At 40.8% G+C, this 15,539-nt stretch overlaps 1 protein-coding gene across 1 annotated transcript in view; it reads right to left on the bottom strand.

The window, feature by feature from the left end:
• Positions 1-3,114: 3,114 nt before the first annotated feature.
• Positions 3,115-15,539, bottom strand: part of IL1RAPL2 (interleukin 1 receptor accessory protein like 2) — a 337,482-nt gene continuing 325,057 nt past the window's right edge. The window contains exons 10-11 of the mRNA XM_066559579.1: positions 14,871-15,041; positions 3,115-6,446 (exon numbers count right to left, since the gene is read on the bottom strand). Of these exons, the coding sequence (XP_066415676.1) occupies positions 5,749-6,446; positions 14,871-15,041 (869 nt within the window). The 3' untranslated portion in view covers positions 3,115-5,748. The remainder of the gene's footprint in view (positions 6,447-14,870; positions 15,042-15,539) is intronic.

Below are 15,539 nucleotides of genomic sequence, written 5' to 3'. Positions count from 1 at the left end.
TACAATAATATTGCAAAGAAGAGAAAATGCTGACAGGTCATGTTCTGCTTCTATTGGCAGTGCTGATGCTTTATATTTATGTGACAAATATCCTGGTAAAGCTTGGTAACTTTTACTTTGTTTCCTTTTTTTAGATGTTGTTTTATACCTCTTTGGAGCAGCCTTATTAACCTCTGAATTTCTCCAGTGGCACTGAAATCATCAAAGAGGTTCTTGTGATGAGCATTGCAAAGCTGCCTTCCCTCAGCACCACAAACGCTGCAGGTCCTTTCTTCAGGGAAGCAAAATATATTGCAGAACACTGTTCTTTGTGTTTGCAAGAATGTGACATGTCATTACTTTCAATTTTCAAATTCTGCTTGCTTCCTATAACAAAATATTGCAAAATGTCATACTTTTAACATTTGCTGGGCTGACTACTTCTAAATTGGAACTGTTTCAATCAATGTTATTTATGAAATTTCAAAACCTTGAATACTTCCAAGACAGTAAAGTACATTTGTCTACTTTGCATTATTTTATAAACAAATAGAACAATATTGATTATGTTAAATCAATATTATTGTACTGTTCAAATACCCATTTTCCTTTGGGCCTGAGCAAGGAAATACTTCTGGCATTACATGCAAGTTGAAAACCTGTGGGACTGAAGAAAGTGTGAGGATTTATTTTGTGAGGAATTTTCCCACACATAAAGAAGCAGAATTTTTCTTTTTTTTTTTTTTTCCCTGTGGATGAAACCAAGAAATTCCCATCCAAACAAAAAATGAAATGTTAATTTTAAAATTACCAAGACAAGGGTTCTGAAGCAAGTGGGCTGGCAAGAAATGACATCTTTTTGGAGAACTTCACACAGCATCCATTGAAGAGTGGACAAACATGATGCATTCATACAAGAGCTGCCATTCCCCTTTTTCAGTCTGTGTTTCTGCCTGGAAAAACCCTTGGACTCTGACTGCTCTCTTCTTCCTCTCCCTTCTTCACATTCTCCACTTTTTTTCTTAGAGTCCCAGAACCTCTGCAGCCCCAGCAGGAACCTCAGAGGGTGCCCAGGGGAGGAGGCAGCAGCTGCTGCATGGATGTGGAGCTGTCCTGCAGGCAGAATCTCAGACCAAGCCACCCCATGGGAGGAGCTCCCAGCTGCCCACTGGGACCCAGTGCAAAACGCAGAGTTCTCCCTCCACCCGTGAGGAGTTCCCCGGTGCTGTCACTGCAGGCTAAGGGACACTGAGGCTTTCCTTGCTGTGGCAGGGCTGCGGGACCTGGCAGCTCCTCCCGCCTCTGCTCAGGGACAGACACGGGGAAATGCTCAGAGCTCTCCAGAAGGGCTCAGCTCTAAGGGCTGCTCCATGCTCTGGTTTCTGCCCTTCCAGACCCTGCTCAGCAAACCATTTCTCACTGAATTAAGGGGAATTTAAGTATGTGCTTAAGCATTTCGATGAACAGAGAGAGCCTGCTAAATCAAAGGAATTACTGAGAGCAGAGGCCCTTAAAAGTAAGGATTTTTTTTTTTCCCTGTAAAAGTATCTGTTATTTATTCCCAAGTTCTTATCTTGTTTATAACAAAGAATGAACAAAATTCCTTTCCCAAGGCTGGATGGTCCTGGAGCATATCCACACCAAACAGGGACAAAAATAAGCTTCATTTTAGACAGAATAAATAAGCAAACGCTTCTTAGTCTCTTGCCTTCTATCTCTCTCTTTTTTTTTGTATTCCTCTGTACACAGCAAGCATAAGATGTTATGGCCTTATCCAAAATCTGCTGGACTTCATGGAATTCTTTCTGTTGGCTTGAATGGGTTTTGGAGCAGACCTGGTGGCAGAGTATGGCAATATCTTTATAGAGGCTTCTCATCTACTGTCTAGAAAAAGGAATATTATTAAAATACCATCCCAACATACAGCCCCCAGGAACTGTCAATATTCACTGTGTTACCTAATTTACAATTACCCTGTTTTCTTGCTGAACATTCTTTAGGAGCAGCAGATCTGTAGCACTGGATAGGCTTCCAACTTCTGGCTCATTTTATAGACACAATTTTAAACCACATTTTGCCTCTGAAGTACATCACACACAAAGGTAAAAACAGTACCTCCCAAACATTATCATAAACCATCTTTAAGAGGAATGTGCCTCAAACCAGAAGTCCCCATGGTTGCAATAAGGATGTTTGCTGCTGGTGGCTTTTGTCACTGGGCAAGGCACAGCCTGACAAGCTGGGGTGGTGACACAAGCTGCACAGGCAGGGGGGTGTCCTGGCCTCTCCCCTGACAATCCAGCTGATAAAGCCACTGTGGCTTTGGTGAGGCAGGGGAACACAAAATGCCCATATGCCCTTCTATTTCAGCTGATGAATTTCACAGGATTGAGCTGGGACATTTTTGCCACCAAGGCCTGACCCAGCTGTCACTCTGCCACACTGGAGAGCTGCTATGGAAATGATTCCCACAGTGGGACAAACTCATGGCTCCTGTGCCACCCAAGTCCCACAGATGGACACATTTCACTGTTTGACAGTGATTTTCTAGACCCTTAAGTGCTCCCTATGGAAACACTTGGCCTCTTGCATGTCACAGAGGGGCTTGAGCGTGTCCAGGGAAGGACACAGAGCTGTGGAAAGGTCTGGAGCATAAATCTGAGGAGGAGCAACTGAGGGAGCTGGGGGGCTTAGCCTGGAGAAAAGGAGGCTTGGAAGGGACCTCCTCTCTCTCTCCAGCTCCATGAAAGGAAGGTTTAGCCAGGTGTGGCTCAGTCTCTTCCCCTAAGTAACAAACAACAGGACACAAAGAAATGGCCTCAAATTGTGCTATGGGAGGCTTAGATTGGATTAGGAAAAAATTATTCACTTGAAAGGGCTGTCAAGCACTGCCCAGGTAAGTGGTGGAGTCACCGTCCCCAGAGGCCTACAAAAAACAGGTGGCTGTGGCACCTGGGGACTTGTGTCAGTGCTGGGCTTGGCAGAGCTGGGTTAACAGCTGGAGTTGAAAATTTTAGAGATCTTCCCCAACCTAAACAATTCTATGATTCTGTACTGGGTCACACAAACTGAGTCAACAAGAGGCCCCCAAGCTCAGTCCCCACCCCACACTAAAAGCACAGGGGTACAGGCAGGTCTGATTCATGTATATATTATTGTAGTACTCAACATACACTCAGAAATCTTAAAGCAGATTGTGACTTGGGATCTATAACTAAAGATATTGATACACAGACACTCAGTGTGCTTTTGCAAAAGGACTGAAAACCTGTTCTTTTCATGTTTCCTCAATACAAAGATGACTGCATTTTGCTTTAGTATAACTACTGCTCTGAGACATATTATCATTGGGTAAATGAATTTGCTACCAATATTAAATCCTTGTAAATAAAAGAAGCAGACCAACCTGCATATGTTTTTTTCTTTTCTTTCTTTTTTTTGAGTTTGCATGCTTAATACAGAACTAGCAGGTTTAAAATCTCACTGAACATTCTATGTGAATTAATCAGATTCTAGAGTAAGGTGGGAAGGAAAATAATGAAAAGTACAGCTTTTCATTTAAACATATGCAGCTCTTTTCATGCAGGGTTTTCATTTAGGACTTTTTTTCCATTTTTTAAAATTACACTTTGCATTAAAGAACATAGCCAGTGTAAACACAGTCTGTAACACTTATAAAACAGTGCAAATTTTGTAAATTTTTGGGAGGAAGTTGAAATACATATATTTGTAATGGAGGTAAAATCGCTTTCTTTCTCAGTAGAAAAATACATCTATTAAACACCTATGTTTGGAATTTAACTTCACAAAAGAGCAAGTTATAGTTCTATACTGTGTAATAAATTAATATCTCTTCTAGATTTCCACTTTCAGTGTTAGTGTCAAATGCATAATAATATTAGAAAAAAATGAGAGAAACATGTATTATTTTGAACCTAATGAAAAATCTTACAGACAATGACTGGTGAAGGACGGCACAGAATAAAGAACTGGGGAAAGAAGCAATGGAAAAATACTGACCTCTATGAATTATTGCACATTTGAGATAATTTTCATGGCCTTTGGGCCAATTCTGGATACTTTTAAGTCTTAGGTCAGTGTTTGTTTCCATTTGACTGTAGGGTACAATTTAGGAACCACTGCAAAATGTCAAGGATTTACTGAATTTGTTTGCTGATGAAACCACAGGCAGCTGAGTGCAGAGTGCTAACTTTTATTCATGCAATCAAAGAGAAAAAATGCTAAAGACATACTGAAGCACAGGCAAGGTTGCCTGCCTTAAAAATATTTTTGGGAACTTGCTCCAGCAAATGTTATTGAGACAAAACTCTCATGTCTGCTGTGCTTTCATTAGAGCCATGCCAAAACCTGCAAAACTGGCTTTTGCCTTCATTATTTAGAGCTTTTTCCTTTAATACAGTTGTCTCCATAGCCTAACTCTGCAGCCCTTACCCAGCTGAGTGTGGAAATCTCCATGAAACACCCTGGTACTGGCAGAGCAGCAATCCCTCATGCTAAGCACTGTGGAACAATTCTCATCCACCAGCAGCAGGAATGCTGAATGACAGGATCTTATTTGACTGATGGGATCACTCACACAAGTGTGAAATGCAAGACCTTGCCAGTTGCTGAAAAATATCACTTTTTACCAGTTACACAGAGAGTAGAAATATTCCTGCTTCTGCCATATTTAAAGGTAAATAAATTGGCAGGTAGATAAAGAAGAGAGAAAACTGTTTCAGGTGATTATCACTGCAACAGAAGTCAGACTTACTAGTAAACCTGAATAATTCAGCACTTAATCTCTGAATATTGCTGTAGTTTTCTATTGCTGATGTTCTCACAAAAAAAGGTTAATTTCAAATTGTAACTACTGGTTTTGGAAAAAAAATCCTACATAAAATTACTTTACTACAAATCTTAGATCTTAAGAAATTTCAGATTAATGAATTGGCCAATAGACAGCTAAGTTTATACTTGAACTGTTTGGAAAAAGTCATTAAAAATCTGCAAAAAAATTGTGAAAGAATCTATAGTTGAGAGAAAAATTGTTTAAAATCCTCTTAAACATCTTCCAGTATTCTAGTAAGTTGTTTAATAAAACCACATTGCTAACCATTGACTAGGAATAGAACATACCTCAATAATAAAATGAAGAGATGCTGATGGGAGCAGGTGATTTATTTTGTAACTGTTACTATGCACTTTATTGATAAAGCTTTGTCTGCATTGTTTCAGCTGGGCATTTTCTAAGAAGTATTTGCAAGACAATGGTACCAGGAAGGTTTCCTTCTCCTTCCTTTTCAAGATGATTCACCCTTTGTGGTCTGTGCAGGAGATATTAATTTTTGTAGCATGATTAGAATTTCAAACTGTACTGTAGTCTATATGAAAAACCCAACAACTTCTGTGTATTTCAAATACTGTTACTTAAATATGCATGGATGTTGGAGATTGTACACAGTGACCTTTTATCCGTCCCAGATTGTAAACCTACTGTGAAGTGACGGGATGCGTTTTTCTCTCCCCCCTCCTTTTTAAAGAAGCAATAAAACTGTACATTAAAAGACAGGAAGGACATTACTGAGTTACAAAAGAATGCCCCCTTCGTCAATAATTTGTAAATGTAAACAAAAAAGTTCAAGTAGAAAAGCAAACAAGTGTGCTGCTGCTTTGAATATGTTTTCTCACCCCATGCGGGTAGGGCAAAGTTCTTTACAGGCGTCTCTTCATGGTGGCCATGAAGCATCTCCAAAGAGCCCTGACGTTCTACCAGATATCACTGGTGAAGCTGAGCTCCTTGGCCGACAAAGGTAGCAAGGGGCTGTTCCTGTGGAACTCCTGGGGGTCCTTGACGGCGTTGTTGAGAGGTAGCTGTCCGTTGAGGAGCGCCAGGGGGATGTTACAGTACGTGTGGTGGTTGCTGACGGAGGCCAGGGGCAGCGTGGCCGCCGACACGTCGCACTCGTAGCCGCGGCAGAAGTGCCGGCTGTGCACGGAGTCTGCCTGCTGGAAACCGCCCAGGCCCGCCCGCGACTCCACCAGCGTGGCAGAGGTGCCCGTGACGGCGAGAGAGGGCACAGTCTGCAGGTCTCCAAAGAGGCCCTGCTCTGCAGAATCCAGGACCTGATGCCGAGACACCACCTCCTTTTTCTTCCCTGGCATTTCAAAGACTAGGCGCTTCCAAAACTTAGAGTTCAGTTTGCTGCTTTTTGGTCCTTTCCACTTGACCACTGAGAGAAGTTTGATGGTGTGCTTTAATGATTCCACTTCGTGATAATTCACCTTCCCTTTTAATTCAGTACACTCAATCAAAATAACTTTGATTTCTCCACTGACTAGCATGTTATGAAGTCTGTTTTCCATCTCAAAAATACTCCATCCTCTCCTGAGAACATAGTCTGGAGTTAACACGATAATGAGTCTTCTGCTTTGCTCAACACATCTTGTGAGATCTTCAATGTAGGCTACAAATTATAGAAAGAGAGAAAGAGTAAAGAATAAACAAGTCTATTGTATTAAAATATCAGGCTTGCAATCAAGAATAACAAAATCCTGCACTTTACTGATCCACACCATTTAAAATAATGGGCATTTCAATATACTCCAACAAAAATAGATTGTGTATTACAAAATATTTCTATTTATGGAGTACACATAGGAAATTCCTTAATAACACCCTCCATCCTTTGCTATTTTCTCCTGTTCATTGCAGCAGGATGACATTTACATAACACCCTTCCTGTGTAGGTGCATTAGTGAATACAAACACACAGTTCACTTAGTGAAAAAAATATAGGTCGAAATCAATGCAATGTTTGTGTAAATTCTAACATTAACATTGGTTATGATTAACACTGTGCTGAGGGAAGCAGGCTCTGGGGAGTGGTTCCCGTGTTCCAGATGCAAAGACATGAGGGTGCTGCAGGGTGTATGAACCATAACTTGCAAAAGCTCAAAAAGAAATGAATCCTCATCACATGCAGAACTTGTGCTATTGCATAGAAGCATCATGGTAGCTTTTTCTTCTTTAGGTATTGACCACAAAAGCATAAGAACATTCTTTGTGGCTCAGTGGTCTGTGTTAAGATCACAAACCTGTGCTTCTATGTACCCCAAGGTATTAACAGAGACTTCACAAGTGACAGGAACAAATGGAAAATTTAAACATATTGGAAGTATTTATTTGTTGAGACATCAGTGACAAAGAAAATAGTAGAATTCTTTTATTCATGCATGCCAAGTAGTTGCAAATGATCAGTGTAAGCAGAAATGCCAGTCCCATCAGCAGCTCCATGATGCCAGTTTACTGAACTTCAAAATGTTTGTAAAGTTGGACTTTGATCCCTGAGTTTCACTTATCCCAGGGATGGTAGGGAAGAGAAGCCAAATACACTGGTCTGACATGGAACAGGATGGGAAAGAGATCTACTTACAGACCTGATCAAAAACCCATTCAAATGAACAGACTTCATTCAACAAACTTCAATGGGTTTTAGGTCAAGACCAGAAAAATTAAATCCCTTGAAGAAAACCACTAAAGGCAGAAAATGTTCATTGGTTGCACAGCATTACAACTGCAAGCTTTGAGACAGGATATCTTTGTGTTTTTAAACTACAGGAACCTCTTGACCATGCTACTGGGAATGTGCTGCCTGACCACAGAGGAGAAGCACGTGTCAGAAATGAAGACTTGGACACAAGAGCTGCACAGAACAGATCTTTACTCAGCACAGGGCAGGACCTCTCTTACACATCTGCCCTCTAGCAAGAACAATAATTACAAATAACATCATTAATCAACATCTGTTACTGCAAGACTCATTTTATAGTCCCAGGCACCATACCACAGCATGCTTATTCACACTACTTCCAGTAAAGTAAATTGCTACAAAATAGGCCAACAGGAACATTCTAAAATAGCTTATTTTCATGAGACTGAAGGCATAGTTAGCATCAAATCTGCCTTTACCAATGTTTTATTTCACCACTTAGCAGCAAGAAGAATTTCTTTCACAAATGGAAAAAAGAGGCAATTGCAAACATCCCACAGACACACAAAAATTTAAGACATACACATACATTACAAATGTCTATGCAACAATCCTGACTTTTAGTTAATGGTTTATGACTTTTTAATCATGCAGCATTTACAGTTGTTTTTGTTTTTTTGTTTCTTGAAATACTTTATGAGAAAACCCCCACCATTGTTCTGTGTAAAATAGTTACTCATTAATGAAAAAAAATTCAACATTAAAATCCATGGGAGAGGCAGTGGAGCGGGCAGAGAATCAGCAACAATGAGAAAATGATAAGCAGAACTGGTGAAACAAAACTTAAGGAAAGGTAGAAATGTTCAATACAATGGAAAGATATTATCCCAATGTATCAACAGCTCAGACTCTTCATTTTCTTCCTTTCTTTCTGCTCCCAAAAAGAAAGAATTTAGGTGGGAAGCTTCATCATTAGAGGTTGAATCTGCAAGATACAGTAAAACAACAAACTATCATGCATCTTTCCTGAGACATATTCATCCCTCCTCCAAACACTCAGAACACTGCTATGCACAAGACAATTCCCTGCAGGACACAATACTGGGCAGTACCATATGTCCAGGATAGAGCTGAGCATGGCCATGCATATCCAAATGCATCCAATTGAGAAAAAATAAAAACCAACAAAACAAATTAAAAAAATCACTCCACTTTCATCTCTTCAAATATCCAGCACCAATCATTGCAGTAGTGACACCCACCCTAGCAATCAAAGAGTTGTCAGCCTTTGCCTTGGGCAAACAGGGTGGAAAGAAGATGGGAGAAATTCCCTATTTTCTTGGGTGGACATTCCTCTCCTCTGTGCTTCTCATGTCTCTTTTGGATGCCCACCTGCCTTACTGGGTATTGCTACAGGTCAGAGCTCTGTCCTCAGCTGAGGAATGAACGCCTTCACAAATGGTCTTGAGGTGATCCCTCAAATTCCACATTTGGAGCTGGTAACTGGTGGACATGGCCAATGAACAGGGGACTTGTTGGTGCACTGAGGGTAAAGTACACTGAGCTACAAGAAACTGGAACCCCAAACTTCCAGCCATCTGGTCCAGGAGTACTTAGTACTCCCACTAACTCCAGCTTGGGACTACTACTGAAGGCAGGTGACAATTTTCCTGGAGCCTGTGTACCATTGGATGCACTCTACAAGATGTCAAATTTGCACCACTTGAACATTTCTGTGAAGAAAAGCATGGGGAGACAGATTCCTGTCCCTGGAATTTCCCGTTTTATTTCTCCCAGTGGTACCAATCTGACTGCATAAACCTCTGAGTTGCTACATCATCTGCTCTCCTTTTACTTTAGAATTAGAGACTTCCCAAAATCCTGCAGGTTCAGTTGTCTGTCTCAAATGTTCACTCCATTAGAAGGTACTGAATCCAAGCAATCTATATTGCAATGTGGGATGGAGAAAGTGTTGCTTTCACCTTTCCAGCAAGCTAAGAAATTATTGTCAGGCAATGGCTCCATTTCATTTGCAAGAAAAAAACTGAATAGGGACTTCAGGAATAATGTCACCAACCAGTATCAACTGTAAAGCTCCAGACCAACATATTTCCATCAGATAAATGTAATTTTGCTGTAACTTCGTTTTTGCTGCAGGAGGTGCCAACTTCAATGATATTTCATTGTAAGGGGAGTAAAAAACATTGTCTTGGTGAAGTCTGTATGTAACTATTCACTTTTAAGTCCCAGGGATTGTATTTTATCATAAATTAGAATGTAAAACTATGATGTCAGTGTTAGATCAAACCCACTTGGTTTTTACTGAAAAAACACATTTTAAATTTGGCCATTTTTCCCCCTCCTTGAAACATTATTTGCATTATGGTACAAAACTCTTCCCAAAATGTTAGCTATTCCCAAAGGTAAAAAAAAAATAAAAAAAAAAATTTATATTGTAAGTTGTTTTGTCAGTAACTTACTTGCATCATGTTCAATGCAATGCCCAAGGAGGAATGGACAGTAAGAAGTGTTATACTCAAACCCAAACATTGTTTTAGTCTTGCCAGAAAACGGCAAGCAAATCTGTCTTGACAGCAAGTATGTGCTCACCAAACACTGTCTACATGTACCGATGCTAAACTGGAGTTTGAAGCACTGAAGAAGAGAATTTCAAGAAATGCATCCCATTTGCAATTAAATAATGTGTAACTGCCTATGGAATCCTTAATGAGCTACATTAACCACAGGCTGGAAGGAAACCTAATATGCAAGCAGACTAGGAGCAAGGAAATTAATGAACACTATGGGCACAGAGTTGCTTACACAAAGAAATGACTGACTAACCAGATTCAGATGATTTGCAGGAGTTGAGGGAGAAGAAGAAAAACACTAGAAATCACATAAAATCCTATGGATATTTTTGGAAAACATGGTTTGCAGCACTACGAGAACCAAAGAGTTTCCACCATCAAACCCATGCTGGTTGGTTCCTGGCACTCTGAAAATAACCAGCCTTTCTGTGTTTGGCAGTGTGACCATCACTTGAGAAAGTTATTTACAGAAGAGTAATTCAATCATGATTTCCTAGCTGAATAGTTCCCAAACCCTGAGTCTGATTACTTTATTATAACATCAGTGATTTTGTGTCTTGCTTTTCCTATTTATTAAATATATTTTGCTTCTCTTAGCTTGGACCAGAACAGCTGAAACACAAAGCAGAGAAATGGTCCCTTCCCAGACAGAGCCCAATCCCAGGATGAGCTGAGGGACAGCTGATGAGTTTAACATAAAGAAACAAATAATGCAGATTAGTGCACTATAGGACAGGCAGCCCTTCTGCCTTTTGTCCATATTTATTCTTCTTTCAGCTGACATGTGTGTACATCCCCACTACCCTCACCCATGCCTGACATTAAAAGCAAGATTCATACAGAGCAGACAACCAGGGACTCCTGAAAGGAGTTTGTGGGGCTGGATACCAAAGAAATGGTGTCCTATACTTAACTAAGGCTCCATGGGAGCCCCAGACACATGGTCCAACCAGGCTTTCTTCATGCAGGAGCCCAGGAAGCTGGAATTCCCCAGGCATAAACCACACAGGTGGGCAGACAAAACTACAAAGTGCCAGAACTCCAATAGTGACTGTCGTGTGCTTTTTATCACATGATGTTGACACTCTCCCCTTGTGCTGAGAACTTCTCATTTTCAGGTAAATAAATATTTTATTCCATCACCATTCTTTTCACTGCCTAATCTTCATACCCTGGGCTGAGCTGGAGTGAATTGTTGGTGTTTTTTCAATCCTGTCAAGACCAAATGCACATATGCTTAGAGAACACCTAGATGATGCTCTAATAGATATGTATTGCTGGTATTAAAATCTAACTTGACAATTTTTACCTCTTCACTTTCAGCTTTTAAAATAATTTGCAGAAACCATGGAGAAAAGTACCTTCCTCTGATGTACTCCTGATTTTAGAAGAGTGAAGTGCAAACAGATATTTTTCACTGAAGACATCATCCTTGGCAAGACAAAAAATGGCTCAGGTGACAACATAACTCATCCTGTTGACCCTCTGCCAACTACTCAATCTCCTCAGGTCTTCTAACCCTGAATTGAAAAATCTTACAGAGCTTAAATGTTTGTTGTGGGAAGAGGTTTGTAAAAAGAGCCCTGAAAATGAACAGGGTGAAAATAATGAGAACTACTCAGGAATTCAGTAAGAAGTGCAAGTGCATCTCAGGGATCCCAGTCTCCTTATGCAGGGTAACTTGTCCAATTTCACCTAAGTTACCTGGCAGGGAGGTGTGTGTGCTGTCAGCTTTGACAGAATGAAAAACACTCATTCTGCTAGACCAAAGAGTATTCTTTAAGAAAGAATAGCTGCTACAGTACTTCCCATAACATGCACCTCAGTTCCAGGGTTACAAACTCGGTCTCCATTGCCATGTCTCCCTGCTGGGTCACCAGTCTTGCCTCCTGTGGCTGTGTGGGATTCTGTTCCATCTTGCCAGCTCAGGGATCCATCCATGCTGCTCTCAGGCAGCACCAAGAGTCATCACAAAGGTCCCTGCTGGCCACGTGTGACAGGCATTGCTGAGGCCATTGGCATCCTTCATGGTGCTTCTCCCTCCCACTGCGACAAAATGCTCTATTGGGATAAAATTTGTATCCCAGCAGGGCTCAGAACCAACACCTACTGCAAAACATGACTCAGCCCCATCTGACCTGAACCCTGGGATCTGCTTCCCCATGGTGAAGAGGTGGCCTCAGTCCCCACAGCCAGCACCTCTGTCCTCCTGGGGACAGCAACAGTCCGTGGACATCCCTGAAGCAGACGCGGAGCTGAAAGCAGGGCTTGGACGTGTCCCAGCCACAGCACATCTGGCTGTAATCGCTCCCTCTGCTGCACAGGGACAAACAGAGCCCATCACAGCTTTCCTCCAGAGGTTAGCAATGAGCCAGCTGGACAAAAACACAATCAAACTTGTCCCTGAATTTTCACCAAGTCAGCTTTTTAGGCTGTTTGCAGAACTGCGCAAGAAAATTAATGAAATAGTATTTGACAAATCTATTTTTTGCCTGCTCTCAAATGCAGGGAGCAGCTGTAGGAGCTGCTGCATGCCAAGAAGGAAGCGAATGGTGCACACCCTCCCGTGGCAGCTCCTCACAACTGCAGGGATTGCAGGAAGCACCAGCCGTACACAGCTCCTGGCTGCACTGGGGGGGACACACGCCAAGGTACACAGGATACAGAGGGACACACATCAGAGCAGAGAGTGGGAAATGATTACATTGATGAAAGTAATTTACCCTGAAAGATGAGGAAGTGAACATGTGAGAAGAGATATTTCCTAAAATAAAATGATAGCTGTGATCAACCTCCCATTCTTCTACAGAAATCTACCCTGGAGAGTCATATATTTTGTCACATCTGCCACTCTTTGAGACAGTCACTCTAAACCATGCAATGTTTTCCTCTGAAGTTTCCAGCAGGCCCATTCCACATCACACTGCCCTCACTAAGCACTGCAAGTCCTTGTGAGAGTGGTGAGGATTAGGCAGGGCACATTCCACTACTCCAGGAGAACTCACAAATGCAGGAGGCCGAGTCTTCCCTCCTTCCCCATCCCCTCACCCTCCCTCTAGCCCCTCTTGAAATAAAGTGCTTTCCCCCATATCTTTTTCAAAGCTAAAGCATGCAAATCACACTCATTTCAGCTCCACATTTTATTCTGCCTTGTCATTATGTCTGATTAGGCGTTCTTGAAGCTCCATGTGTTAGAATCAGGCCTTTTCATAACACTGAAGAAGTGAGTTTGAGAGGAAAGAAGAAGGATTAAATCTGTGAATGTTCATAAATGAGAACTGACATTTTCAGGTACCCTACATTTTCAGGAGAGGTTTAATGAATACCCAAAGTGATGGCAAGTGTTTGCTGAGTGCCTTGCTGACAAAAATAGACAAAAATAAAATACCATGCTGGCTGGAACAACAATTGGAAAAAAGAATTTCATTTCAGATTAATGTGTGCTTCAGCATAGTTATTATTGAAGAGTTAACTTTATACTTCTAATTCACTTACAGAATTGGTATGTGTAACTCTGCTATATTGTTGGATATGAAACAACTAGTTACAACAATTCTGTGGTTTTTACCACAGAAAGATGTATTTCCTCTGATTAATATTGAAAAATTTTATAAAATTTGCTTGTACTCTGAGAAATAAGAAACCCATAAGCCAAGACCCCTTTCCGTAATTTCTCACTATGAGAGAAAAACTTACACCTTGCAGGGGCAAAAAGAAAAAGTGAATCAGCTCTAAACTAAGAGCTGAAAATGCATGTGATAAATTCAAGCCCCTGTACAGGTTTTTCATGATCTCTGGTGAAGCTCTGACTCCTCTTTCCCAGTGCTAAAGGGTTCAGAGTTCTGTTTCCAATACTCTCAAAGGTCAGAGAAGAAACAGGCTCTGACTCCTGGGTCAGGCACTTGGCACAGTGAGGCAGCAGTTCCAAGTTTTTGGCAGGCAGGTTGTAATGCAGCTATGCTCGAGCTATTCCATGTTTGGAGACATCTGCTCCACTACAGCCATTGCTTTGTTCTCTTGTTCACATTTCCTACACAGTAGCACATACAGAGAGAAGTTCATGTTCTCTTCTATTGCTTTTATGAAAGTGATTTGGAGATGGAATTTATAAAAAAAAAAAAAAAGGCTGATTTTTCACAAGGGTAGCTCTTCAAATAAATGTGATATTAAAGCAAACATATTGTGCATTCAAAATTCATCAACACAATGGATATGATTTGTGGTCTTTTGGATTTGCTCAAAAATGAGTCTGGTAGAAGAAATGCCATTAACTACAACTAGGAAAGCATTGACCTTTGGTGAGGCATCCAAAGGTGCTGCTGAATCTTATGAGACTCCCAAGTTAAGGAAAACCCCAAAAGACAATAGAGAAGATGACTTTTACTAGTAAAGCTGCTGCAGAGAAAACAACTACTCACTGAAAAAACAAATAATTCCATTTTAATCATGTAACAGAGATGATAAAACCCTTTTAGAAAGTTTCCTGCTTAGTTACCTGTGTTTGATGTAGACATTTTGGACTTGGTAATGCTTGCAGTGCTGCAGCCTTCCCTGTAGGAAGGCTGGCAAATTGATTGCCAATCAATGATTTGCCAATCAATGGCAAATTGATTTCAGTGAAAATTCCCTCTGATTTCAGTGGTGCAGGAACAAGCTCTAACAGAGAATTCAGATTTGCAGTGCTGAGGAAACTTTTCCAGTCTTTGCAACCACTTCCCAAGGTTTTCCACATCTGGTACTTATCACACAGTGCAGGCCTTTGTGACACATCAGACAGAAATTAAACTGAAAGGTCAGAAATACTTACTTCCACTAGGGATCAGGTCCCTATCTGGAATGAAGAGTTTATATCCATAGCGCTTTTCTAGAACATCTGGCAGAATTTCAAGTGCAAACTGCTCCTCTTCATTATTATCACGATCCAACGCATCAGGATCCACTTTGGTGTATGAAAGATAAGCATCATATTCTTTGTTGTCTGTAAGAAAACAAATCATGTTCAGCCTGCTGTTTGCAAGGACACTCTGAGAAACACAGGAGAGTACTGGGAAATTGTATTATTCCTTGAAAACACCAAGCATTTCCCAAAAAATGGGGACCTTTCAGAGGAACATATAATCTGGCTTCCAGGCAGAAATCTCATGGATCCTTTCAGTTTTCTTCTGCATGCTGAGCAGTAACTCTGCTCCATGTGGTCAGACATGTGCCACAGCTGAAAACATCATGGGCAAAATTGTCATACAAATACTAAAGGGGAAACTTTTATTTTAAGCCTTTACATATTTGTAATGCAATTCTTTCAACTTCTATTCCTCAAGAGTTCTAGGAGTATATTAAAGTTTTCAGCTTGGAAAAGTTTTGAGCCCAGAAAGTTTTGAGCAAGGAAAATTTCCTTCCATAAGTAATTGTAAGAAAAGACATGATTAATTCAAACAAATACTGACTATTCAGAAAACAATGCCAAATACAAACAGTT

This window comes from Molothrus aeneus, chromosome 14 (genome assembly GCF_037042795.1).
Source record: "Molothrus aeneus isolate 106 chromosome 14, BPBGC_Maene_1.0, whole genome shotgun sequence".
NCBI classification, from domain to species: Eukaryota; Metazoa; Chordata; class Aves; order Passeriformes; family Icteridae; genus Molothrus; species Molothrus aeneus.
The sequence above is the reverse complement of the archived record's forward strand: the minus strand, read 5'-3'. Positions and strand labels throughout refer to the sequence as shown.